This window comes from Haliaeetus albicilla, chromosome 14 (genome assembly GCF_947461875.1).
Source record: "Haliaeetus albicilla chromosome 14, bHalAlb1.1, whole genome shotgun sequence".
Classification (NCBI taxonomy): Eukaryota; Metazoa; Chordata; class Aves; order Accipitriformes; family Accipitridae; genus Haliaeetus; species Haliaeetus albicilla.
Window position 1 is genome coordinate 31,415,604 of NC_091496.1, and position 25,580 is coordinate 31,441,183.

Sequence of the window (25,580 nt, forward strand, 5' to 3'; positions counted from 1 at the left end):
GAATATTATTTTTTTACAAATAGCACACAAGTCTTAAAAACAGTTGCCAGGAGTAAACCATCACTAGATATCACAGCCAGATGTGTAGTCATCCACAGACAAAGCAGACACACCATACCTGCGGAACAGGCCACTGGAATCCAGAAAGCAGCAACTCTGAAAGCATTTAGGAGGGCACAGATGAGCAGCGGGGTGTGAACTGTCACTGTCCTGTGCAAAAGGATCCTAGATAATACGTGGCTCATGAGCTATTTGTGGCCACTGAGTACTTCACTGAGGAAGTGATAGTGGAATACTGCCTTTAAGTCTTGCCTCGATACTCGCTTAAGAAAGCAAAAATTTCATTGCATTGGGTTTACATGACAAGGTTTTGGTAGTGGGGGAGGGCTGCAGGGGTGGCTTCTGTGCTAGAAGCTTCCCTCATGTCCGACAGAGCCGATGCCAGACGGCTCCAAGACGGACCCACCGCTGGCCAAGGCCGAGCCCATCAGTGACAGTGGTGGTGCCTCTGGGGGAACAGATTTAAGAGAGGGGAAAAAGTTGCTGTGCAATAGAAAGTGCAGCCGGAGAGACGAGTGAGAACATGTAAGAGAAACAGCCCCGCAGAACCCCAGGTCGGTGAAGAAGGAGGGGAGGAGGTGCTCCAGGCGCCGGAGCAGAGATTCCCCTGCAGCCCGTGGGGAAGACCATGGTGAGGCAGGCTGTCCCCCTGCAGCCCAGGGAGGTCCATGGGGGAGCAGATCTCCACCTGCAGCCTGGGGAGAGAGGACCCCACGCCAGAGCAGGGGGATGCCCGAAGGAGGCTGGGACCTGTGGGGACCCCACACCAGAGCAGGCTCCTGGCAGGACCCCTGGAGAGAGGAGCCCACGCTGGACCAGGTTTTCTGGCAGGACTTGTGACCCTGTGGGGGACCCACGCTGGAGCAGTCTGTGCCTGAAGGACTGCAGCCCGGGGAAGGGACCCACGCTGGAGCAGTTTGTGAAGAACTGCAGCCCGTGGGAAGGACCCACGTTGGAGCAGTTCATGGAGGACTGTCTCCTGTGGGAGGGACCCCACAGTGGAGCAGGGGCCGAGTGAGGAGTCCTCCCCAAGGAGGAAGGAGCGGCAGAGACAAGGGGTGAGGAACTGACCCCAGCCCCCATTCCCCGTCCCCCTGTGCCCCCTGAGGGGAGGAGGTAGAGAATTTGGGGATGGAGTTGAGCTGGGAAGGAGGGAAGGGTGGGTGGAAGATGTTCCAAGGTTTGTTTTTATTTCTCACTCTCCTACTGTGTTATTAACCAGCAATGAATTTTGATTTCCCCAAGTTGGTTCTGTTTTGCCCATGACAGCACTTGGTAAGTGACCTCTCCCTGTTCTTATCTCGACCCATGAGCTTTTCATCATTATTTTCTCTCCCCTGTCCTATTGATGGAGAAGTGATAGAGTGCCTTGGTGGGCAGGTGGCAGCCAGCCAGGGTCAACCCACCGCATTGACAGGAGGCAAAAAAGGAAGTACAACTTTATTATTCAGTTAATATTAATGAAATATTCAAGAGCTGGAAACTGTCTTGCATTGGGAGATGTAGGAAGTTCAATCTTTTCAATTTATAAAAAAGATGTGATAATAATTACAACACGCAATGGATGTAAATTTTCATTTGGGGAAGAAAATAGCAGGTAAGAAAATTAATTTCACTTTTTAATTTGTGACAAAGAACAGAAGCAGATGACGGGCATCTGAAACTACAAATGAAACACCACCCTCATCAGCCGGCCGCGGCAGGCAGCACATTCACCACCTTTCCCCATCGCAGGCCTGCTGCTGCTCTTAAGCCTGGCTGGGTAATACCGAGGTGCCCCCTAACCCTGTCACACCTCCGAAGAAAACACAGTATTTGTGATTTATTCTCCGAGCACTGAGCGGGAAACGCGGGACCACAGGCTGGTGCCGCCCGCCCGCCCGTCCGGCCTGAGGTGAGGCCTGAGGCGACGTGAGGCCTGAGGTGAGGCGAGCCCCGCCCCCCGCGTGCCGCTCCGCACGTCGCCGCCGCCGCGATGAGCTGGCCCCGCCTAAGCTCCGCCCCGCGAGGCGCGCCGCCGCCCCACGTGACACGGCACGCCCCGCCCCTCCCGCGGCGGCCGGGGAGATCGGCGCGTCCCTCAGCTGTTTCCGGCGGTGCTGGGGACGGCGCAGGCGCAGTAGCGCATCCCAGCTCGTCGCTCCGCCGCCGCCGCCGCCGCTCTCCTCCCGCCCGCTCCGGCGGGGCGGCACCGCGCGGGCCGCGGTCCCTGCGGCCGCCCCGCTCCTGAGGGCGGCGGAGCAGCCCCGCCTGGCGCTCGGCGGCGGCCCGGGGAGGAGGCGGGAGCCGTTGCCCTGCAGGTACCCCCCGCCGCCGGAGCGGGCCGCGTCGGCCCCGGCGGTTGTTTGTGTGTGTGAGGGGGCAGCAGGAGGGCTGGCCGGTGGCGGGACGGGCGCTGAGGTAACTGTAAGTAAAGGTGCTGCTGGCTGCTGCCGTTACTTCGGGGTCGGCCTGCGCAGGTAGTTGGGCTGCCGGGCCTCCTCTGGCGCTGGTCGGGGGAGCCGGGGAAGCCCGAGCTTGCCGTTTAGGCGAGGAATGGGTTCGCCTCTGCGGCGTCAGCGCAGCTCTTGTGCACCCTGGAAAACTCTGATCCACCCCAGAAACATCTTCGTAGAGCGAGGAGTATGTACTGCCCTTAGCTCTGAGGATAGGAACGTTTCGTTGAACTTGCGGTTTTGTACTGGAGCTCTGCTCAAAGAATTGGTGTCCTTTCTCCCCTGGGAGGAGTTCTGGAAAGGGGTGGTAATACAATGAAGGTTTCATTTGAAATTTGGTCTCTGCACGAGGTAGTTTGCTAAAGAGATGCAAATTTACTGGAAAGACCGGCAAGCAATTTTCTGTACGCCAGTGAGTGTTTTTGACAAGTGTTACATATTGCTCAAGATCGACTTAAACTGGCCTTTAAGGAGTAATGTGTTGAAATTAAAATGTTGGGGTGATGCTACCACATGTCCTGAGCAGTAGATATCCCCATGAGGCTATTTGATTTGAATGTTTATCCGACTTTACTGAAAGAATAAATAAGGTGCATCTGCTTTAAGCGACTCTGTGATTCTGGTTTAACTTGTTACTGATGTGGGGTTTCCATTGTTTTTTTTTCTTTTTCAGGTAACACCACGATACGAGACTTATTTATTGAAATATATTTTCTGGGATGAAGTAGACAAGCAACATAGAAAAGGTGTAATTATTTATAAGTAATGACAGTTCATTTATCGTTAGACACCTATTTGTTCTCTATAATTAACCCAAAAAGTCTCTGGTGGAAGCAGAGAAACAAATACCCGTATTTGTATAGACCTAAAGTCTGCTGGAGGATAAATCATGCCATTCACCCGAGAGTTTTTCATACGAGCGAGCCACAGTGTAAATGGGCTAGAAGCAGAACGTTTTGGTACAACAAATACATTTACAGCCATGAATTTTTATACTACAGAGTTTCTAAACTTCTGACTTCTTCTTCCAAAGGACTTACAAAAGTGAACAATCGCATGTCACGAATTAAGAATACTATAGAATCTGTTTCAAAGGCAGTGTCTGGCACTCACAGTGAACTGGTTTCACGGATAGCTCGATTAAAGTCACACTCAGGTACTCTGGGAAAAGCAAATAAAAGTAATGCAGATGCAAGTAACATCCATGCAAATCTAGAAAATGATAAACAAGTCACAGATGCCAGAACTCAGGAGGATTGCAACAGAGGCCCAGCTGCAAAGAAATCCACTTGTGCAAACGAAAACTTGGAGCCTATTTTAGTAAGCGCAAGTGGCACTGATCAAGATACTGAAAATGACTCAGCATCTACTAAAACCCACCTTTTTCATGTAAGCTACTTTTCTACAAATTTTGGAGAGACTTACAACTTTGTAGCTGATCACATCAACTGGTACTTTAATAATTCTGTTATGGATCAAGAGAAAAAAAGGAATGGTTTCTTACGGGACTCTCAAAGTGAAGAGAGGAATAAGCTCGATTCATCAGAAAATACTATAATGAGTGAAGAAAAGACGGTGGATTCAGCAGCTACTTCAGCTCCTGAAGCAGAGACTCTGGGTGCTGAAAAGACAAACGCTGCTCTTCCAGTTTCCACTAAAAAAAGTATTGCAAACTTTCTTTCATATCCCAGTAACAGTGTACAAGCTTTTGTAGACAGTTACATTGGTGGGTTGGTTCCCAAGTTAAGATCTGATACAAAAGTTGTTTCACCAGAAAAGAGTAAACAGCTGGAACAAGAAGTGTCTGAGAAGGATGAGGAGGACAAAGCAAAAGAGGCTAAGACTGCAGAAGAGAGGGAGAAGCATCTGTCTCTTCAGAGAGAAAAGGCAAGTCTCTGTTTAGTATTATTTCTTTATGTGTTATTTCTATGTATATTTTATACAAGTGTATATATACGCTATACCCACATATGTATGTATACCTATCTGTAAACTTAGATACATACACACACTTACATACTTAAGTGTACACCTATGTATGTACTTATATGTAAGTACATGTGTATACGTACACATAATGTTTATATGTGTATGTACATGTAAGTCCATATGTATCTATGTAAATAAGTATATATCTATCTACACATATATAAAAACTATATGAACTTATGTATACATACGATATGTAAGTTATGTGTAAACTTGCATATACATGTATGTACTTGTAAATAAGTATATATGTATACATATATAAAAATGAGTATACTTTTTATATAAGTACATGTATGTATATGGTTTTATGTAAAGTGTGTATATATATGCACGTGTGTGTATAGTATATACATAAATTTAGTTCATATATATGTAGAGAGAGAAAGTACATAAATATAGGTAGTAGTTGCTGCTGTTGTTGTAGCTGTAGTAATCTTACACTCCTTTGTGGTCCAGATACTATGATTTCAGAGTTGCCCTGAAAATACATCTGAGTACATGCTGACACATGTTTGTTTGGTGCATTGTTGCTGTGAGCTGCCTTTATTTATTTTTCTAGTAAACAGCCATACGGTTGCCTGTTTATGTTTAAGCAATGCTTAACTTGGAGCCTGTAGCAGATCTCTAGTACAATATGTTGTCCTACTTCTGAGAAGTCTTAAAATAAGTTTGGAATTAGTCTTGACAAATTTTACATATTTCTTACAGTAGTTTTATGTTATTTTTATAACTTTATCTTTTTTTAGATTATTGCAAGAGTGAGTATTGATAACAGGACTCGAGCTTTAGTTCAAGCCCTACGGAGATCCTCTAATCGAAGAGTCTGTATCAGCAGGGTTGAAGAACTGACCTATCATCTTCTAGAATTTCCAGAGAGCAGAGGAGTTGCAATTAAGGTGCAAATAGTCTTTATGCTTAGACAAAAAATAAATATCTGACAGACCATTGACATAGAATAACATAAAACTTTATTCTGTGCATTTGTGGGCTAGTCATATTTTCTGTTTGTAAAGAGTACAGTGTGAATGCCTCTCTTCATAGCTATTTTTTTAGCTGGTTCAGATTTGTATGCAAACAATCAGTAGTTTAGCTAAAGGCTCTTAAGATTGCAATGTTTAATTTAGAAGCATACAGCTTGTCATGTGGATAGATAGTATAGCTTATTCTAGTGGTAGATGAAGGTTGTACACTGTGTTCTCTGTCGCAATTGACCGGATGGGAATGTACGGTACAGTTGATCTGCATATGCACAACAGTTTTTATGCTTGTTTGCATGCTTCCTTTGAAGAGAGATGACAAGAGTGGAATATAATCACCAAATAAGTTCATGTAATCTAATCCTACTCACTCTTTCCTGCAGTGAGAGGACAGGAGGTGGGTGGTAGACTATTCTAGCAGTACTAGCTAAATCATAGCATTTGTCAGTCTTGTGCCTTTTTCCACAAGATATGACAGATGTGTGACATAGATTGTAGAATTGCTGGAAAAGAGATCTTTGGGAATGGAGTGCAGGCCAGATGAATCATCCAGGCAGGGTACAGGTCGGGCATCCACATGAATAGATGTGAGTTACTTTATTATGAAAGAGTACATTCACTACTCCCATTTTGATTATAATACTCTATATCTGTGTGATAGTAATCGTACATTTAAAAATTACTCACTGTGAGGAAAAAATGTAATTTTTGTCTTTAATATTAGTGTACTTAGAAGGCATTTCCTGTTTTGAAGCAGTGTAATACTTATTCAGCAAAATCTGGGCTTCTAGCTATACTTGGTGTGCTCCACACTTGAGTTTATACTTGGCCAGTGTGACCTTAAAGTCAATAAAACTAAACTGCTGGTAAATAAAGGTTTCTAGCTATTTGAAACATGTACATTTCACCTTGGTTGTTTAATTCTGGTAGGTAGTTACTTCAGCAATGAGGCATGTACAATGTCATATTGAAGTCCTTTCTTTCCCATGTTAGAAAGAGAGATGGGTAAATACAGATTTAAAGAAGTTTTCCTCTGAGTTTAACTAATATATTACTTTTACACTTAAATGCCAAACTAGGATATTTAAGCATGGATTCTTTTGGTATAAACATATAGTTAGAATGAAATATCTTTGTATTTATCAATAGGAAAAATTAATCCCATGCCTACTGCGACTGAGACAGGCAAATGACGAAAGTCTTCAGGCTGCTGTTAGAGAGACTTTAGCTATAATTGGATATACAGACCCTGTGAAAGGCTGGGGAATTCGAGTCCTCGCTATTGATGGAGGAGGAACAAGGTAAGTCCTCTGGGTTTTTTTTATATACTTGTAGCCTTTTTCATACTGTACTGGAAATAAAATTTCAGTTACTCTTTGATAAGTTTGTGCCCAAAGATGCAATTTATGATTTACAGTTGCATTTGACTATCCAAGTGATGGACGTTATTTTTGCATGCATTTGTGCTTAAATTTCCATGCATTACTAGACCTATGACACTGAAATGACTTACCTGTTTAAAGTTGGCTACACAGTTAATTAAGTGCTTGGGTTGGCTCTTTTTTCTTTTGGAAGTAAATTAAATGTTTATTTGAGTTGGTCTGCTCACAAGTCTAATCTCAGAAATACAAAATTGGGGTGAAATGCTACAAGTAGTTTATACTCTTATGATTGTGTTGCCTTGTACTTTTCTGGAGGGTGACCTGCCTCAGCAGGAATGGTCTCATATGAAAGAATGAATAGGCTACTGGTGAAAGCTGTTCTATCCATGCTGTTGACTTATATTTCTTCTAAAACTAATGCTTTTTTTCTTTAATTTATGCACCACATGTCCTTAGTTACACATGCTCTAGTTCTGCATGAATTTATGCATCTTCCACAATTTGTAAAGAGTAGTAGCAGAAGCCTGTTCATTAAATTTGAATTCTGACGTTTACTAAAAGCTGTGTTTATAGCCCCATTAAGACCAAGCTTTAAGTGCTGTGTGGTCTAGATGCAGCTAAAATCTATCTTGAGTCTACATCCACAGAAGATGATCATCCCTGAGCCTTTGCTACAAAACAGTATGGCTACAAAACAGTGTGGCTGTAGCTGTTGAGTACTATTTTTGATATGCCTGAGTATGTCAATTATATTTAGTATTCATCATTTCATTTTAATTATGTTCTGCTACTCTTTCATTCCCTGAAATATTCAGGATTCTTACTGTGGTAGTTAGTCGTAATTAGTTATAATTAAGCAAAGATGGGCTTAATTAGAGCTATGTAAGATAAAACTACCATTGTATGTGAAGGGGATTTTTGTGTTTCAGGGGTTTAGTTGCACTTCAGACTCTACGGAAACTAGAAGAACTAACTGGAAAGCCGGTTCATCAACTTTTTGACTACATTTGTGGTGTAAGCACAGGTAATTGTTAAGCCACAAGTTGGAATTTTGCTAGTGGTATAGTAAAAGAACATCGGAGAATAAATGTAGATTTTGCAGAACTTGCCAGTTCCTGGCTTTGAGTGTAAGCTGGGAAAGTACAGGTGTGATTTCTAAAGTCTTTCTTTTCTTCTTCTGAATAAGAACTTTGGGTGATTCATGATACACTTTTAACTTCAAACTTTCACAGTTATTGAAAAAATGACAAATCACCTTCATTTTGCACACAGCTACAGATATCTTGGGTGTTTATGAGGCAGCATCCCTCAGGGACTGATACTGGGCAATAGTGTTTCCTTTCTTTATTAATGACCTGCACAGTGGGACAGACTGCCTGTAGCAAGATCTTGGATGATCTAAATTCGAGGAGATGGTTAGTATAGGGATGCTCTCTGTTCAGATTGGCCTGTACAGCCTGGAGAAATGGCTTGACAGGAACCACCTAAGCTTCAATAAAGCTGAGTACAAAGCCCTCCATCTGAGGTGGGCTGACTGGCTAGAAACCAGCTTTGTAGAAAAAAAATTGGTCTTTCTGGAACAAGTTTAACACGAATCATCAGTGTAGCCTTGCAGCAAAGAAAGCTAATGACCTATTGGCTTCTATGCACAAGAACGTACCCAACAGATTAAGGGTCTCTGTCTGGCCACTGTGTGTCTAGTTTTGGGCTCCTCAGCAGACCCTTAATCTGTTGGATATGTTCTTGTACATACTGAGTCAGTCTGGGAGAGGGCCAAGTAGGTGGTCGGGGGCTGGAGGCCATGATGTACAGGGAGAGAGTGCAGGGACTTCGTTTATTCAGCCTTAAGAAGAGAAGGCTAAGGGAAGGCCTTATTGCTCTTTCAACTAATGGGAAAATACAGAGAAGGTGGAGCTAGGCTCTTCTTGAAGATGCACAGTGATAGTAGAAAAGCCAACAGACAAGTTGAAATGTGGGAGTTACAATAAGGTATAAGGAATCACATTTTCCTTGCAAGGATGGTCAGACAGTGGAAGGAGTGGCCTGCACAGGCTGTGGAAGCTCCATCCCTGGAGATACTCAAAACTTGGCTGAACAAGTCCTGAGTAACCTGTTCTAATTGAAGCTGTTTGAAAAGGAGGTTGGACTAGATGACCTCTAGAGGTCCCTCCCAGCCTTAATTACTCTTGTGACTCAGTGATAAGTTAGTCTTCTCTAGGAAGTAGGGAATTCTAAAGCATAAATTTCTTTTAAAAAGGCAGTCATCTCCTTCAGAAATTATGCTAGACCAGTAGCAGCATAATGTTGATTTCTGACATAAGAGGTATGCTGTAGTTCAATAGCTCATTTGCCTTCAGAAATGCACATCCTTCAATTTTTTTTTGCACTATACTTATCTTCCATACAGTTTAATTCAGAAATAGCATTAAATGCAGATCACCATGAGTAGATACAATGTTCACGTTTCCAGACATTTGCTTAATAGGCTCAAAATAGTAGAGAAGAGGAGAATGCTTACGTCTGCTGGACAGAATTTGTAGGCACAATATAGTTCCCTGCTATACATTTTTAATAGTGTTTGAAAAAAATCCTTTGTTAGTTAATTTAGCAGTAAGTGGTTGTTTCTTTAGAAGATAGTTTCGCTACAAAACACTTCTCCAATGTCTGCTTCAATAATTTTAAAAACATTTTATCTTTGATAGAGAGGTCTGATGTTCTTAAATCAAGCCCACTACTCTGATTAGAACTAACTTAAGTCACTTGCCTATCGCTGAGCACGGTATCTGGGCATGGAAGCACCAGAAAATCTGCAAGCACGTACAATGCAGTGATGGCCGCTGAACTTTTTTTATGGGGAACTAAGTTAATGTAGATTCCATACCAAATTTGTGCCTGTTCTGTGCAAAAATCCAAAGATGAAAACAAGGCAGTTGAGAGGAGGAAGTGCTATTGCCCCATGAACTGAGGTGGTGGGAATTCTGTAGGTGAGTGTTCTCTAGAGCATGACATGCTTTCATAGATGCACAGAGCACTTAACTCATTGAGGACACCTTATCTGCAGGTGTGCTGTGGATGTGGCTTGTATGTTCTTTTCACTGCTCATGCAGTCTCCAAATAGGTCAAAGATACTTCTCAATAGTGGTGCACTTATAATTCAGTCAAAGGGAGCAGTTTATAACATCAAGAGTATGTAAACAGGCAAAGTGCATGCTAGTGAATTTTCAAATGCTAATAATTAGTGGTATTCAGATGCATCATATGAGGGATTCGATCATTGACATACTATGATGAAAGGTTCTCTAAGCATATTGTTTTCCACTGCATTTTACTACAAAGACATCTGAATTGTACTGGTCACTTTGATCATCGGTTTTGGATGCATGTGAAACTTGCATCCAAACGCCTTGCATCCGAAGGATATTCTCCCAAAATATTCCTCCCAAGTTGTTAAGAACAGCATAAAGCTAATGCCCCCATTTATTCTCCCAGCCTTCAGTGATTTGCAGATGAGGAGCCTCCTTAAACAAAGCTGGCATCTCTTTGTGTTGATGATTTTTTTTGCCCATGATGTCCCTCCAGTTTTGAAATGCATTTTGAAAACCTTTCTGATGGAAGAAGTATTTTTTCAGTAGAACTCATCAATGACAAGTCAAGTCATGGTATTATAGAGCTGAAAGCATCCTTAGGAGGTTATCTCATTTCCCAAGGGAAGGATCAGCTGTGTGTGTTTAAGTATTGACAATTTTTGGACACTTTGAATCATGTCAGACCTCTTCAGAAAATCTGTGCTAGTGCTCTGCTGTCTTTACATTTGGGGGAAAAAAAAAATCCAAATGTCTAATGTGGATCTTCCTGCTGCAGTTCAAATTTGTTTCCTCTTGTCCTGACTCCCCTGGAACATGGATAATAGATTCTTTCTTTCCCTTTGCAGCAGCCTTCTGTGCGTTTAAAGGCTTTTGTCATAGCCTGTTTACTCAGGCTTTCCTTACAGACTGATTTCCTTGACCTGTGATTGTTTTGGGGGGGGATTTTTTGTGTGGCTTTTCTTTTTTTCAGTTGGTCCACATCTTCTTTGAAGAATGTCGTTCAGGTCCAGATATAGCACTTCAGCTGAAAATCTTACTGGTACTGAATAAGGAAGGAATACTTTTATCTTTCAGGTTATATTCTTGCCTATCTTGTGTCGTCTTAGCCAGCTGTATCCCTGTGTTCTTCAAGATATGTTCCTTAGCCTCCCAGGTTTTATTTAGGTATTTTTTTTTCCCCCTGAAGTGTTGGCTGTCAAGGCTGAGATGGTGGCTGAAGTGTAGGAGTCTGTGATACAGAGCAGGATGTGATGGAAGTGTCAGAAACTTTTTTTACTGGACTATCTGATAGACCCTGCACTGTGTCTTTGATTTTGACCTTGCTCTCCTGTGAGTGTCTTGTTACCATGCAGCAGGTTTCAGCAAAGCCGTTTAATGTGTACCTTGACTCTGATATTATCTACTGCCACTTGTGTGCTGATGTGGACTGCAGTGTTTGGTGCTGTTTGTCAGGAGGTGAAGTGAAAATGAGTTTGCATTTGGTATGAATTTTGGCTCTTTGTCTTTGAAACTGTTCACCAAAATAGCAAATGCATGATATTGTAGAATTGGTGCTGGAGAGTTAAGAGGAAAAAGAAGGTAGCAGAGGATTTGCAAGACTCAGGAAAATGGTGTTTCTCTGCTGCTAGACATTTACCTGTGTTGAATACAGGCATTTTGTGATTTGGCAGTTGAGTAAGTTTCTCTTGATGAAACTTTGATGTGTCAAGTAGGCCCAAGTTATATTAAGCATGTGTGCTACATTTTAAAAAAAAAAAAAAAAGAGACCATTAATCCACCAACACTCAGCTATCATGCTGGTGGGGTTTGTGAGAGCAAAAGAAGCTTGGAAGTCATGTTTCCTTTAAAGCCACCTCTAACTTTCTTTATGTAGTTCTTTCTGCATATATGCTTTATTCTTACTCTTTTTCAAGAATTTACTCCTTTTTACATTATTTTTATTTACACCTATTGCATTCATGTACAAATTTGAAAAATCATGTGTCCTAATTCCTGATGCTTAATTACATGTCTTCACAGTATTGCACAGTTAGATTTAAAGGTTGTATATGTCCCTTTCAGTTTAATATATCTAAGAATCATAGTGATGCATTAATTGTATTTTTCCACAGTCTTTTTAATGGTATTCTGCAGCCATGCTTTTTGGATACTGCTGTTTTGTTCCTACGAGGGTAGGTCATAATTTTTTTTTTTTAGGTACACGCTAGATGGCAGTATGTATGAATGACTAATTATAAATGGTTGCAAGCAAATGTATTCCGAACTGGTCAAAACTCCCTTCTTTTTACAGAATTTTCCTAGAATTTTTCTTTACTGACTCAGAGTTTGCCAGAGAGCAAGTAATGTACCAAATATATTTTTAATACCACATCATAGATTTCTCTTGCTCATTTCTCTTTCCAAATAAAGCAGTGGATTTAATTTGCTTTCTGCCATATACTAGTTTGCAGGGATGAATTCTGCAAAATTAAATAATGCCATTTTTCAACTTCTCATAGTTCTGTTTTTGAAAGTAGACCCCTTCTATCTCGTATATGTCTTTTTAAAACAGTTTGTGATCTCTGAACAGGAATTTAGTGATATAAATGTCAGTTGATCTACCCTTTTCAAGATAGATACTCTGCTAACCTATGAACTACATTAAATGGTAATCCATCTTTATAATCTTACTCCAGGCTATATTTTACATTTCAACATATTTCTTTTTCAGGAGCTATATTAGCTTTTATGTTGGGGTTGTTCCATATCCCTCTGGATGATTGTGAAGAACTGTATCGCAAATTAGGATCAGATGTTTTTAAGCAGAATGTCATTGTTGGAACAGTCAAAATGGGTTGGAGCCACGCCTTTTATGACAGTGATATATGGGAAAAAATGCTCAAGTAAGTAAAAAATGATCAGGGGAGAAAATAATTAGTGTAATGTCTGAGAGGCTTCGGTTTTGTTATTGTTTAACTGGTAAGCAAATTCTTAAAACAACTAGAAGGGATTAGCATATACTCTCATTCTTTTGAAATAGCTGTTTTCATGTTTACCAAAACATTGAAAGCCTTTAATGTTATGATTTCTGTTTCTGGGGAATAAAGTAAGCCTTAGTGCACTGATTTCTGATTATATTCCTGTATGCTTGCCAGCTCTGCTTGATCTCACTCATTATAGATCTGCTACAGATTTTACTAGCCACCTGCTGTGCCTTTTTTCTTATAGGAAACATGGTGAGAAATGAAATAATGTGCTGTAGTAGGGATTTTTAATCTTAGCTGATATATTGAGGGGTTTTGCCCATTGCCCCTTTCCTTGAAAAGGGAAATGAGCTGTAAGGGTTGCAATGAAAAAGTATCTGCTGTGTCAGAGTTGCCAGTGAAATGGTGTTTGTTCATAGATACGTATACAAATGCATTAACGGCTATTCAGAAAAAATCACTGGGAAGAATTATTGTATTACAAGTTTTGTTACTTAGTTTTATTCATCTGTATTTGTATTGCTAGTTCTATTGTTTATGATTTTTAGCAAACTAATGTTGTAGTTTCCCAAATAGTGTTAGCTGGCACTGCTACTGAAAGAACTGAAACAACCTTCCCTGAGAGCAAATGTAAAATGGTAAAAAGTTTCTTTGGTTAAGTAGTGACAAGTTCCTTTGGGAACATGATGAATGCGTTTTATGGGATTGAAAGAGTTTTTTCTAGACGTTATAGTGGGAATACCTGTCCTGCCTGAGTTTTAAGCATCTCACTTCTTTGCTGAAGTGAGGAGAGGGGCTTCCAAGCACTTCTCCTCTGTGCTTTTGCATATTTTTAGGACTAAGTGTGTTTATCAAATGAATATCATGTTTTTCGTCTCAGATATCTGGAGTTCCTCTTTTTTGAGAAAAGCGATTTTACTCTGCCTTCCCTCTTTTCCTCCCCTGTCCAACTATAAGAAGTCTTGTGAAAATCAGAATTACCTCATGAAAGTATTTTACCTGCCTTCAATTAAAATGCTGTTATTCTTTGCAGCTACATGTAACACATGAGGGAGATAAAGCCAGGCGATTATTATATTATCCATAGATTAAATTAAAAATTAAATATACAGGTCAACAAATGACTTTGTTGACCTAATTCTGCAATCTTGAAGGGAGATGCTATGCCTACATGACATTTTATTGAAACAGCAGGGATTCCTGCAGGCTTCCTTGTGGTGTGGAAGCCTAGAACTAAGAAGGGAATTGAAAGGTTATATAGCATCTCTTTATGGCAATAAGAAGGTCAGGTCTAACTTTCAGTCATTGCATGGGAAAACTGCTTTATGTTTTGTTTTAAATTTAAAAGGCTTACTTGTGCTGGGTGGGTTTTTGTTGTTTAAATGGTAGTAGACTTGTCAGCCTTGCTTGAAATAGAGACTATCTGTTTAAAATCTACAGGCATGCAATATATATTTAGCCCTACCACGATGCTGATGGTATTATTTTCTGTCAGAAAGTAGTATTGCTGAAAATAATTAAGCTAATGTTGCATTAGGCTAATGTTGCGTGCATTCATGGAGGCGTATTACAAATTCCATTTCAGAAAATGACAATTTCGCTTAACTAACTTTTTATTCTGAGTGCTGTAGGGAATTGATTTTATGTCTTATGTATATGCTTATTTTAACTCTTCTTATGCATTCCTTGAATTACAATTTGAGGACTGGTTTTAATCAGTTACTTCTATTACTTTGTGCACAAAATTATACTTAACTGTACATCAGTCTATGTAAATGCGATATTGAATTGCATTTGTAAGAAGAACCTAGCTTATAGTTCCAAGTTTTCTGTTTTCTTTCGACTGTTGTTTACATATACAATTTTCTTCTTTCAAGTCTTGAGAAACTACTGGAGGAATTTGGTGAGCAGCTAGGGGTTTTCACAAGCTAACTAAAATCCCGTACTGGGAATTTGTAATCTTGAGAAGCAATCAAGCACTGTATAGAGGGTAGGGTAAAAGTTACATGTTCTCTGTTGGTAGGAAAATGGATAATGCATGTGTTTGGGATTATAAGCAATAATACTTCAAACCAGTATTTGTTATGCAAATTGAAGTATAAATTGAGTCTGTTCTCCAGTAACTAGATGGGCAACACATTCTGTACCAGTTAGTCACTCCAGATATACTTAACAGATTTTGCAGCATTATCAGTGAGGTGTTCTGTATCCTTATGGAGCATGCAATAAAAGTCTGTCCTGTAGGTTTGGTAAAGATGTCATAGTTTCCTGGTACTTTTGTTGTTGTTGTTGTTCTTAGAAGGGGGTAAAAGTTACAGTTTTGCCTTTCAAATTAAATGCTTTTTCTCCAGACTATTTGATTGCATGCTGGCTGTAGCCCATTAGAATGTTTCTTTAAGCATATGGTTGGCAATATGTTCTTCATAGCATTACTGAGATAAGTGTTGTAATATTAGTGACCTGAAGCAATGAAAGAGCAACATTTGTATAGGAGACTTGTTGTTTAGATGGGTCATGTCTAGAGGACATATGTCACATACAGACACAAACAAAGCAGATAAATGGAAAAATAGGATGGCAGATGAAATTATGTGTAAAGTAATAACCCATGAGTGGAAAAACATGCTTAGAGGTTTTAAATTAACTTTAATATCAAAAGTGATTTGGATGTTGTTATGGACAGTTTAATGAAACATCTGTATGCTTGTGGTCAAACAAGATGATTCAGTGTGTGACGGTTGGGATTGAAAATACAGAAAATATTATAATGCCGTTATATTAATCCATAATACAATTTCACTTAAAATACTACTTACAGTCCCAGTTACCCCGTTTTAGAGAATGCTTCTGTTGCAAGGTTGGTAAAAAGTAGCCAGTGACCTAAAGACAACTCTCACAAAGGGATTAGGACACTCTATTGTTAGAAAAAGCAAACAAGTTAAAGCAATAATTTGAGATAATAAGGTATCTTGAGAATTACCGTTCTCCTCTTTTCTTCAAGAACAAGGGACTATTCAATAAAATTAGGAGACTTTCTCTTTTAACACAGTATGTGAATAAACTGTGGACTTAATTGTGTTGTGACTTTGCTAAAGAAAATAATTGAACAGTGAGGCTTGAAAAAGACATTTGTATAATACGCAATTAAAGTATTAATGCTAGCAACAAAACTGAACTAAATTTGGAGGTGATATTAAACTTCTCTTTAGACCTTAATGTCTAAAGTTGCATAGTAGTTTAAGGAATTTCTTGTAACTACTCTGAAACATCAGTTCCTGGCTTTCATAAGAAGCAAGATGTGAGAAAATAATTATTCAGTTTGACGGTTCCTATAATTAAGCAGTGGATATTGCTTATGCATTTTTTTTATCTTTATATTCTGGGTTTGGGAAAAGAATATCTAATACAGGTATTTAGGAAGAAGTAGATGTCAGTGATGCAAATCAGTAGATGTCTTTCATATCTCACCTCTGTCAATCTCATCTTTTATTTCTGTATATTCCTACTTCATGGTTCTGTGTGCCTTCATCTCTTTCTGTAGTCAATTAGTGAGTGCAGATGGCACTCTTCCCCTTCTGGTTGGTGACTGGAATTAATGCATTTATTGGAAAAAATAAAATAAAACAGCGCTATTGATGTAAGAATTGTCAGCAGCAGTCTTCGATCATAGGACTAGAAGCTGTCTCCCTTCCTTCCTCCTTTTCAAGGACGACATGTACACAGCCATCCATCAAGCAGATATCCACTAGTGGAACAGTAAATTGTACTACCTCCAAATACAGTTTACTGTCTACGTTGAGGACTACTGCTATTGTAACATTTAAAGCTTCTTTTATCTTCTGACCTGACTAGATGGATAAAGGTGTTGGTTTTTAACAGTAGAAGTGCTACTACCTGGTGTCACAGTAGTGTGAGCTATAGATGGATGATCTCTTAACAGTAACACATGGCATCACCTTACTTAAAAAGAGTAGCAATACTGAAAACTGTCTTTGCACAATAAGGTAGATGCACCACCTGTGTTTGTATAGGCTGTGTTCAAGGGGAGGAAGAAAACTTGCTGATTTAAATGAAAGCCGGATTGGAATCATTATGGATGAGCAAACGCTCCACAGAGTTTTATACCTTTACTGTAAGCAAATCGAGATTGAAATAGATGCTGATATGGGATTATTGGCAAGTATGCTGATATCTTCCAGTCTCCTACACTATGCTACCTCCTAGTTAGCAATTAGAACACTGACCCTAATGCTGATGTGATGATAAATTACAATGCTGACCATTTTTGTGGTTTCACTGTCAGTTTTATTAAAATGTATGCATATGAAAAAATTCTCCCTCAAAAAGGGATGTTAAATGCATACTGAATTATTGTTATGGAAGATTACATGTAGATGTTTTAACTTTCTTCTGAATCCTGTAGAATGGCATCTCTCTTTCCTTAGCTTTTGTTTTCATAAAGAATAATTTTCATTACTATAAAACTGCTTACTAAAGATGTTAATTTTTTGATTCTTAAATGTAGCAAAATACTTTGGTTTCTTCTCACAAAGTAGTTGAGTAATACTGATGTTTTATGGTTGAGTATGCAGTGAAGTAACTGAATCAAGACCTCAGTTGCTCTTCAGACTTATTTCCAACAGCATAGAAGGTTTGAAATATTGGTCCATTGAAGGCAACCATAGAAATCTGATTATTTAAGTAAAATCCAAGCATTGTTTCTTTTAAATGTAAAGTTCTCAGAAGTAAGGATGATAAAAATGCATGTCTTTTGATCATGCTAAACTGATGGAGCATTTTCAATTTTTTACTTATTTGTAGAGAAAAAATGGGGTCAAATCTTATGATTGAAACCGCAAGAAATTCCAAATGTCCGAAGGTAAGTACAGTTTTCTAAGGTAAATATTGCGTATTCCACAAGTACTTTTAACAGTTCTGAGTAAAAGTACTATCCCTAGAAGAATATTGGATAAACAGTATGAGTGTTGGTACGCTCACCAAGTTTCCATATGAGATAGCCCATGCTTTTAAAGGATAAAAATTTATTAGATTCCTAAACTTCTGCAGCAGTTTCTCATATTTTTATTTAATACTTTAAGTTAGAATATGTTTCAGAGATGTTAAAAGGCTTATAATCAGAGAAATACTAGGTCAACTTCTTGAAGTTGTGCAAAGTTTGTTTTTTCATATAAGAGAATTCTAGTTTCTGGAGATCCTGTCACATCAGCTGTCATGTGTATTATTGTGTAGTGAGAGAGCAGGGTTTCTCCTCACTTTATCTGGATTGCCAGGTTTTCTCCAGTCGCATTCGTAGGCCCTGAGCTCTCTACTCTTCCTGTATGATATAAAGGGCACCGATTAATTGGAGGGGTGTTATATACAGCAGCAGCACGAGAGTGAAAGATGAGAAGGCATGGGTATTTTATTTTTGGTGAAGGATAGGGTGTGAAGAAGAGAAATATAATAGCACATATTTCAGAACAATCTGTAATTAACAGGTGTTTTGGTGTCATAGCACTATATTCAATGCTTTAGTGTTAAATGGAAGATATTCACATTTTTCTAAACATAGAAACATGTGCTTGAGTGACTGCGTTCCTAGTCCATGTCTAAAACAAGGACATGAAAAGGCTGGAGTGGTATGTTGCTTTCTGAGAGAGAAGCAATCCTACATTGACTTGAAAGTTATCTTTGAACTGGGGTCTTTGGCTTCCTTCCATGTTCTTCAGTAATAAAATGTAAATATAAATAGAGTTGAAACTAGCTATTCCCAGTAATCACTTTGTAGTGCTGGCAGCGGTGGCACTCTTTACAAGGCACAGCAAAATCAAAATAAAACGTGCAGTTGTGTGCTCTGCTGCTGTTAAATTCATGGTGAGATGAATTTTTCCAGAAGGTGCTCAGCGCTTTCCAACTTAGACTGCATAATGAAGTGGAAGTGTATATGGGTATTACCAAAAAGAAATTCAAGCATTGGTTTGATAAATTTTCTATTAAATTTTCCAAAGTTTTTTTCTTACCGCTTCCAGTAGCGCTTAGAACCAAACCTTCCTTTTGACAAAACCAGGAAGCTTTTTCTCCATCAAGTGATGGAGTATGAATCATGCATGTGTTTTGCTTCTGCATTGTCATATAGAAGTTACACTTTTCTTGTTTTCTTTTCTATAAGGATGGCCTTATTGTGAATTAAATGATTTAACTTACGTATGGAAATGAATACAGTGATATCGCAGCATCACCTGCTAGTGCTGTTGAGTAATGTTTCACAAAAACACCCTACTCTGTAAAAGAGTAAACAGAATTGAACACTCGCTTGGCTGCTGGGTGCATCATCACTGAAAGGTCTTGCACATTCTAACACTCATGCATAACTATAGGTACTCTCACCTCATGTGATTATATCTGTAAGGTATAATTTTTTTGCAGTCATATGTTTTGTTTTATGGAAATACCATTTTGGCTTTTCACTTAGATTTACATACGTGATTTTGTTACTGACATTTGAGTGTCCTTACGAAAAACCTTGAAAGATTTATGTTTGATTCTTTTGGTTTTTTCTTTGGGAGAGAGTCTTCCTGCAATCCTTTAACTTGGGTTGCAACATTAAGCAGTCATTTTCTTGGAGAAAGAAATATATTGACGTTTCTAACATTCATATTTAATGGCATGGTTGTATTGCTGGTTACAGACTTTTGAGAATGAACTACTATTCATAAAGGCAAAACATAGATGACACCAGCTTTTTGTTTAAGTATCAATGGATAGATATTGGTAGAAACAGAATAGCCAGTGGAAACAATTAATTTCAGGTTAAAAATAGCATTTTCTTTAGGGAGTTTGGGGAGGTTTTGTTGTTGGGTTTGGTTTTTTTTACTTTTTAAATTTTAGATAGGCATTATAAAAAAGTAAATAAATAATGAACTGAGTGGGATTCCAGAGACGCATTTAAGGTATAAATTGAACTTCATATTGTGGGAAGCTGTCATTCTCATATTATTGTTACTATTATCACCATATATAACTATTTTTGTTTCTCCTAACTCACTAGGTAGCTGCAGTAAGCACCATTGTAAACAGAGGAACACCACTGAAAGCATTTGTTTTTAGAAACTACAATCACTTTCCTGGTGTTAAGTCTCATTATATTGGAGGCTGTCAGTATAAACTGTGGCAGGCTATTAGAGCATCATCTGCTGCACCGGGTTACTTTCAGGAATATGTTTTGGGCAACGATCTTCATCAGGTAAGTTGAAATCATCTTCTTTAGGTAAATATTTTCCAGTATTATACCTCAGAAAAAAGTTGTCTGAATTTCTGAATCAGAACTAAGCAAATAAGTTGGTAGCAGAAAGGAAATCTGGGATGGATGGGGTAAGAAAGGAAATTTTTAGCTTGTATAGCCCTTTTAAAACTAGTAAGGGTATAGGCTTAAAAATCTTAGTCTTCTCAATACAAGCTTAAGCTCTTCTGCTGTTCCTTTCTTCTCTGCCTGGAAGGAAACCTTATATGAGTTGTAAATTGCCTCTGACTTCCTGCTTAGAACTGGTATTTCATTGAGCATTATTTCACTAAACAGATGGTGTGACTTAAAATCTAACAATACTGTAAAGTGTGAAAAAATCAAGTTATGCATTTCAGTGTTCCTTTTATTAGTGTGTAATTTCACTTTATGGTCTACTTTTAATTCTTCCATTGATAGCTTATTAAGCTCTACCCTGCTTCTGAGCTAGCAAAAAGAATAAGAGATGCCATGGCAGTAAGATTAAACTTGGAGGACAACTGCAAAAGAAATTTCCTTGAGGATAAAGCAATGTCTCCTATCAACAGTGTATGCTATTTTATTGTATTGTAGCTTCTGTTGGTGACCCTGATTAGTAAAGAGCAAGGCAAGTTAATTTCTTTAGTAGTTTTTTAACCATTGTGTTCTTGTTCTCCAGTGCCGCTTTATTGCTCTGCAGTTCTTTGAGTTTTAAGAGAATCCTTTCTACAGTACATATTAATTTAAAACTATCAGTATTGATTTTTAAAATGATCTGATGCAGATCTGTGGCAGAAGAGACTACAAGGGGTGACTGAACCCCAGACCTTCAACAAAGACAGCATAGGATTCTGTCACTTGAATCTAAAGGAAGCATCTATTACATTTCTGTCATATTAATTCCTGTGATGGCATTAGCCTTAACTACTAGAAAACAGTAATAGCCTATTTTGAGTACCTGGATCGCATACAGAGTTTCTCATGGTGTCCATTAAAAAGCTGTGTAATCTCTTTAGCATTGTAATGTGCATAGTAATAGTGAAGTTTAAGACTAACAGATAAATAAGGAATATAAGATGAAATAGTGAAAAAATCATTAGATTAAGAGATAATAAACAGAAACATTGATACAGAGAAGCAGCTAGAATTTAATCTGAAAAAAAAATCATACTTCTATATTTTGGATTAACATTTATAAGGAGATGGAATAATTATGTTCAGCTATGTATAAAGTTCTACCTGAGTTGGGGGGTGAAGGGGGAAGGATTGCTATGGAGGGCGGGATGGTGCTACTACATCAACCAGATTCTGAGAGTTCTTCCATTTTACTGTTTCCCCATTTTTGTTTAGGGTCTTTTTTTTTCCCCTTCCCCACGTCCAGCCTCTCCAGTATGCTACATCTCGTTATCCCTACAATGTTTTAATTAAATACTACCTGAAATAAGCAAATGAGTTTTGGGGTTTTTTTTAAAGCTAAAAATGGAGTAACACATAAGATATTCTAAGCCTAAGCACTGCTTGAAATCCTGAAATGTGTTCATCTTCCATCTGGCCAAGTAAAACTGGAAAGAGAGCTGCTTTAGCCTTTGGAGCTGTTCCAAGCTGCTCCTTAACTGCTTGAATGGGTCAGTGTTAAGCTATGTGAAGCACTTTTCTTCCTCTTCTCACCTTCCCACCCCCTCTTTCCTTGAATTGAGAGTACATCAAAATCTGTCTGCACTTCTCTATGAAGAATAGCTAAATAAACAACATTATTTTTAACTTCTATGCAGTGCTTAGGCAATTACTTGTCTTAACATTGTTTCTCAATTGCCAGACTTGGGTGAAATACGCAGTAAGGTGTGTATTCATTTCATCTGTATTCACTTTTAAGTCTAATATACCAGACTAGAGAATGTATGATTAGTGTTAATAGAGATCAGATCTAGTATTCTCAGACACACAGAGCTAGAATGAAGTCTAGTTCATTTTTCCTTACTCCAGAGCCTTTGGACAAAGCCCTTCCATCTGATCTTACCAACACTGTTTCACAAACTCACCATTCTTTTCTATTTGATGTATTTTAATTACTAGAAAGCAAGGGCTTAGGATGTGGTTCACCTTTGTAAGCCATAAAGAACTAAATATTTTTTCAGTACTAAAACTGTTTATTGTAGTAGAACTAGATGCTAAATTTTCTGACTTAAACTTTCATATCATCTGAAAATCTCTCTTCTACCCAGGCATGATATTTAAACACTTTTGAATTCTTTTAGAATCCAAAGGTTGTCATCTTTCATGTCTTTCATGCTTTTCTTTCCCCAGATTACACTTTTCTTACCACATCTCTATTTCTGTAATTATCTATTTTGTGGGAGATGTGCTTGGTTTTTTATGGCTCGCCGGCTAGCGAGGTACTATGTGGCAAATGCTACATGACTGTCTCAGTGCAGATTTCTATCTTGGATTATAAATCCACCACTGCAAACTCAAGCTACCTTGAATTACCTTGTTTTAACCCTGGGGTAAGAGCCTCCATGCATGTAGCAGACGGTTACCCTTATGTTCTTGGGTGTAATGGTACCTCAGTGGAAAATGCAAGGTAATCAAGAGTTTTGTCTCTATTAAAGTATCCAAGATGAATTGGAAAGAATACATATGCATAAATACCTTTTTAAATAAATAAAATCCTAAATGCAGTCATATTCCTGTTTAAAATAGCTTTGTGATTATTTTTTAAAGTATGTTAATAACTCTTAGTCCTTAAATATAGCTTATATCATAAATATGAGATAGTAGATTTTTGTTAAGCATCCTTTAGAATAAAGTGCACTGCAATTCTCATGTTAAGTTCCTCGGCCAGGTCATGTATGATACTAACATTTGTTGTTGATATGGAAATACTTAGTCTTTTCTGTCTTATCATTTTAAGCCTGTACACTATCTAACAGGCTGGGCTGCTTTTGAACTACAGAAATAAATGAAGCATAACATTGTTAGACATTCTCAATAGTACCATGATTTTTGAAAAGTGCATCAGCACAGTATGTATTAATTGTAAATAATAATTTATGCCAAAGGCTTCAATATTGTAGTACAGTGTCAGAAAGATAATGGTCTTTTGAGGTGTTTTTTTTAATGGATTGGAAGCTTCCATTAATTAATCAGCAGAATCTCTTTTCTGAACATGAACTATGCTAGTTTCTTATTAATTTATATATAATCTGCTTCTGCAGTGTTGATATTTCTAAATAATTCAAAGATAGAGATGGCCAAAGTGTGAAAATGGTTGTAAAATATCTGTGAAAATTCGGAGTAGTTAATATAATGAGATTTGTTTCCCAGCTTTGAAGTTTGGGGCTCTAAAGGATTATATATAGAGACCATGTTTTGTATTAGCTTATCAGTCAGTTGTACATTTAAGTCTGAATGAAAAGCGCTCTGGCAGTTCATCTGACTTAGGACTCTTCAAATGTGTGTTTGATACTGCAAATTTAGTGGATTTATTTTATGGTTAGCCTGCATATTCTTGTTTTATGTTATCTAGCTTTTGTTGAAATCGGAGTCCTTTTGCAAACTGTATGAAGTAGTTCAATGAGAGTTATGCATAGGGTTGAGATTAATTCATAAAGACTTTATGTGTGACTCTAGACGTATATGCTTGAATCATGCCTGAGCTGAACTGTAGCTGTTTGCTTTAATGCTCACATTTATAAATGCATGTGTATTTGTGTACACACATGCATGCCCTTTCTCTGGGAACGTTCCAGTCTGACTTCCTATACTAGTCACTGTAAATGTTCAAGGGGATTATAAAGTCTGTTAATGTTTTTAATAAGGTAATAAATTATTTTTACAATTCCTCTGATGTAATTGTTTAGTAAGAGGTTTCTAGGTGCCTGAACACTTACTCTTACTCGTGCTGCAGATAATCTGATGTCAGGTTTGTTAAATTTCCACAAAAAGTAAGCAGTTCAAAACCAAATAGCAATATTTACGTTCAGTCAATCATGCCATGCTATCTGGTTCCACTCTGTCAAGTAGGAAAAAACAGTGCAGCTGTTGGTAGATGAGGGGAAGAGGATTAATATTCTTTGTGGTTCAAAAGAGGAACACATTAACATTCAAAGGGATTTAATCCCTGTAACATGCTTCTCCAGGAACTGTGCAAGTCAAGAGAGACGAAGTCATGATGTTACAATATAGAAGCTGTATTGCCACATGTCATCTTTTTTATTTTAAAATCTATTTATGAAGCACTGAGGGCTCTTAACCTCTCACCAGTCCTGTTACAACCAGTGGTGGTTTTTTTTTTCCTACTTCCCACGGAGGGAGGGGTGTTGTTTCTTGTATCTATTGCTCTTTTCTTTTTTTTTTTTCCTTCCCCCCCTGTAGTGTGAAAAGCATTTGGGGTACTCAATAATGTCACTTCAGTAGACAGTACAGTATGCTAAGGAAATTACCAATTAATTAAAAGAGTAATTTAAGATTTAACAAAATCATTATGCACACTTCATTTGCTAGGTTTTACAGTAAAAACTAAATTTGTCCTGCAGAATTAATTAAAAGGGCAGCAGGGATTGTGGGTGGGTGGGTGGTGATGGTGAGTTTAACAAAGCCACAGATTTTTCTCAAAGCGTAATATACTCAATTTAATACAAAGGACTTGATCACCTTTTTCTTGACAGCTCCCCATTATTTCATTGCTGCATTACAATTCCATTTATTAAAATGCTGGTGTTAACTTATAGTAGCGTTCAAGTAATCATATTTTCTTTGAGCAAGATCAGGTAGTAAAGTGGTTAAATTGGCAGCTAATCTGTTAGTGGCGTTTTAATAATGCAGGTATAACAGGATGTGTGGTGAGAATACAACCTAGAAATAAAAAAATATATATAGTACAATAATATGATGTAACTAGAATTTCAAGTGTCACCTTCATTAAAAAAAGATATTACAGAGTTTCTTCATATTTTTCAAACTTTTCCCTTCCTTTTATTAGGCAGTAAATCTGTAAAGCCGTTTCATCTTTGTAGCTTGTTACAGGAGAGGCCTTCAAAAGTGATTTGCTTAGTGGATCCTACCCTAATTGGTTTTACATGGTAGCTTTTAAAATTAGATTCAAGGGTGCTTCCCAGGCTCTAAGAAGACATAGAATATAGGTCACATTGAAGTTCTTTTCATTCTTAGGATATGCCACGGTGATCAGTATGCACCAGAGCTTATACAGACTGTGGTTTAATAGGTGTATCTTGTTCTCACAATGATAGAAACAAATATTTCTTTGTTTCTCTGTCTACTTGTTGCCATACACATTTTCCTACAGCCTTCAAGGCAATGTCGCCTACTGTTTAAGGAAGAGGGAATTTACTGGAATGTGTTGGCTATGTGGATATGTGCATTTCTTTTTCTCTTATGGATTCTAGAGGTTTGGTTAGCAGCTCTTAA

General features: G+C 38.4%; 1 protein-coding gene across 3 annotated transcripts in view; it reads left to right on the top strand.

Annotated features, from left to right (window-relative positions):
- Positions 1-2,159: 2,159 nt before the first annotated feature.
- The window catches only part of PNPLA8 (patatin like phospholipase domain containing 8), a 40,205-nt gene continuing 16,784 nt past the window's right edge, over positions 2,160-25,580 (top strand). Inside the window, exons 1-8 of one of the 3 annotated variants that reach the window (XM_069802142.1) lie at positions 2,160-2,360; positions 3,169-4,382; positions 5,234-5,383; positions 6,614-6,765; positions 7,776-7,870; positions 12,643-12,814; positions 17,717-17,774; positions 19,944-20,138. In XM_069802142.1, the coding sequence (XP_069658243.1) occupies positions 3,261-4,382; positions 5,234-5,383; positions 6,614-6,765; positions 7,776-7,870; positions 12,643-12,814; positions 17,717-17,774; positions 19,944-20,138 (1,944 nt within the window). In that variant the 5' untranslated portion in view covers positions 2,160-2,360; positions 3,169-3,260. Of the gene's footprint in view, positions 2,467-3,168; positions 4,383-5,233; positions 5,384-6,613; positions 6,766-7,775; positions 7,871-12,642; positions 12,815-17,716; positions 17,775-19,943; positions 20,139-25,580 lie in introns of all 3 variants that reach the window. The other 2 variants (XM_069802143.1, XM_069802144.1) reach the window with 2 other exon arrangements.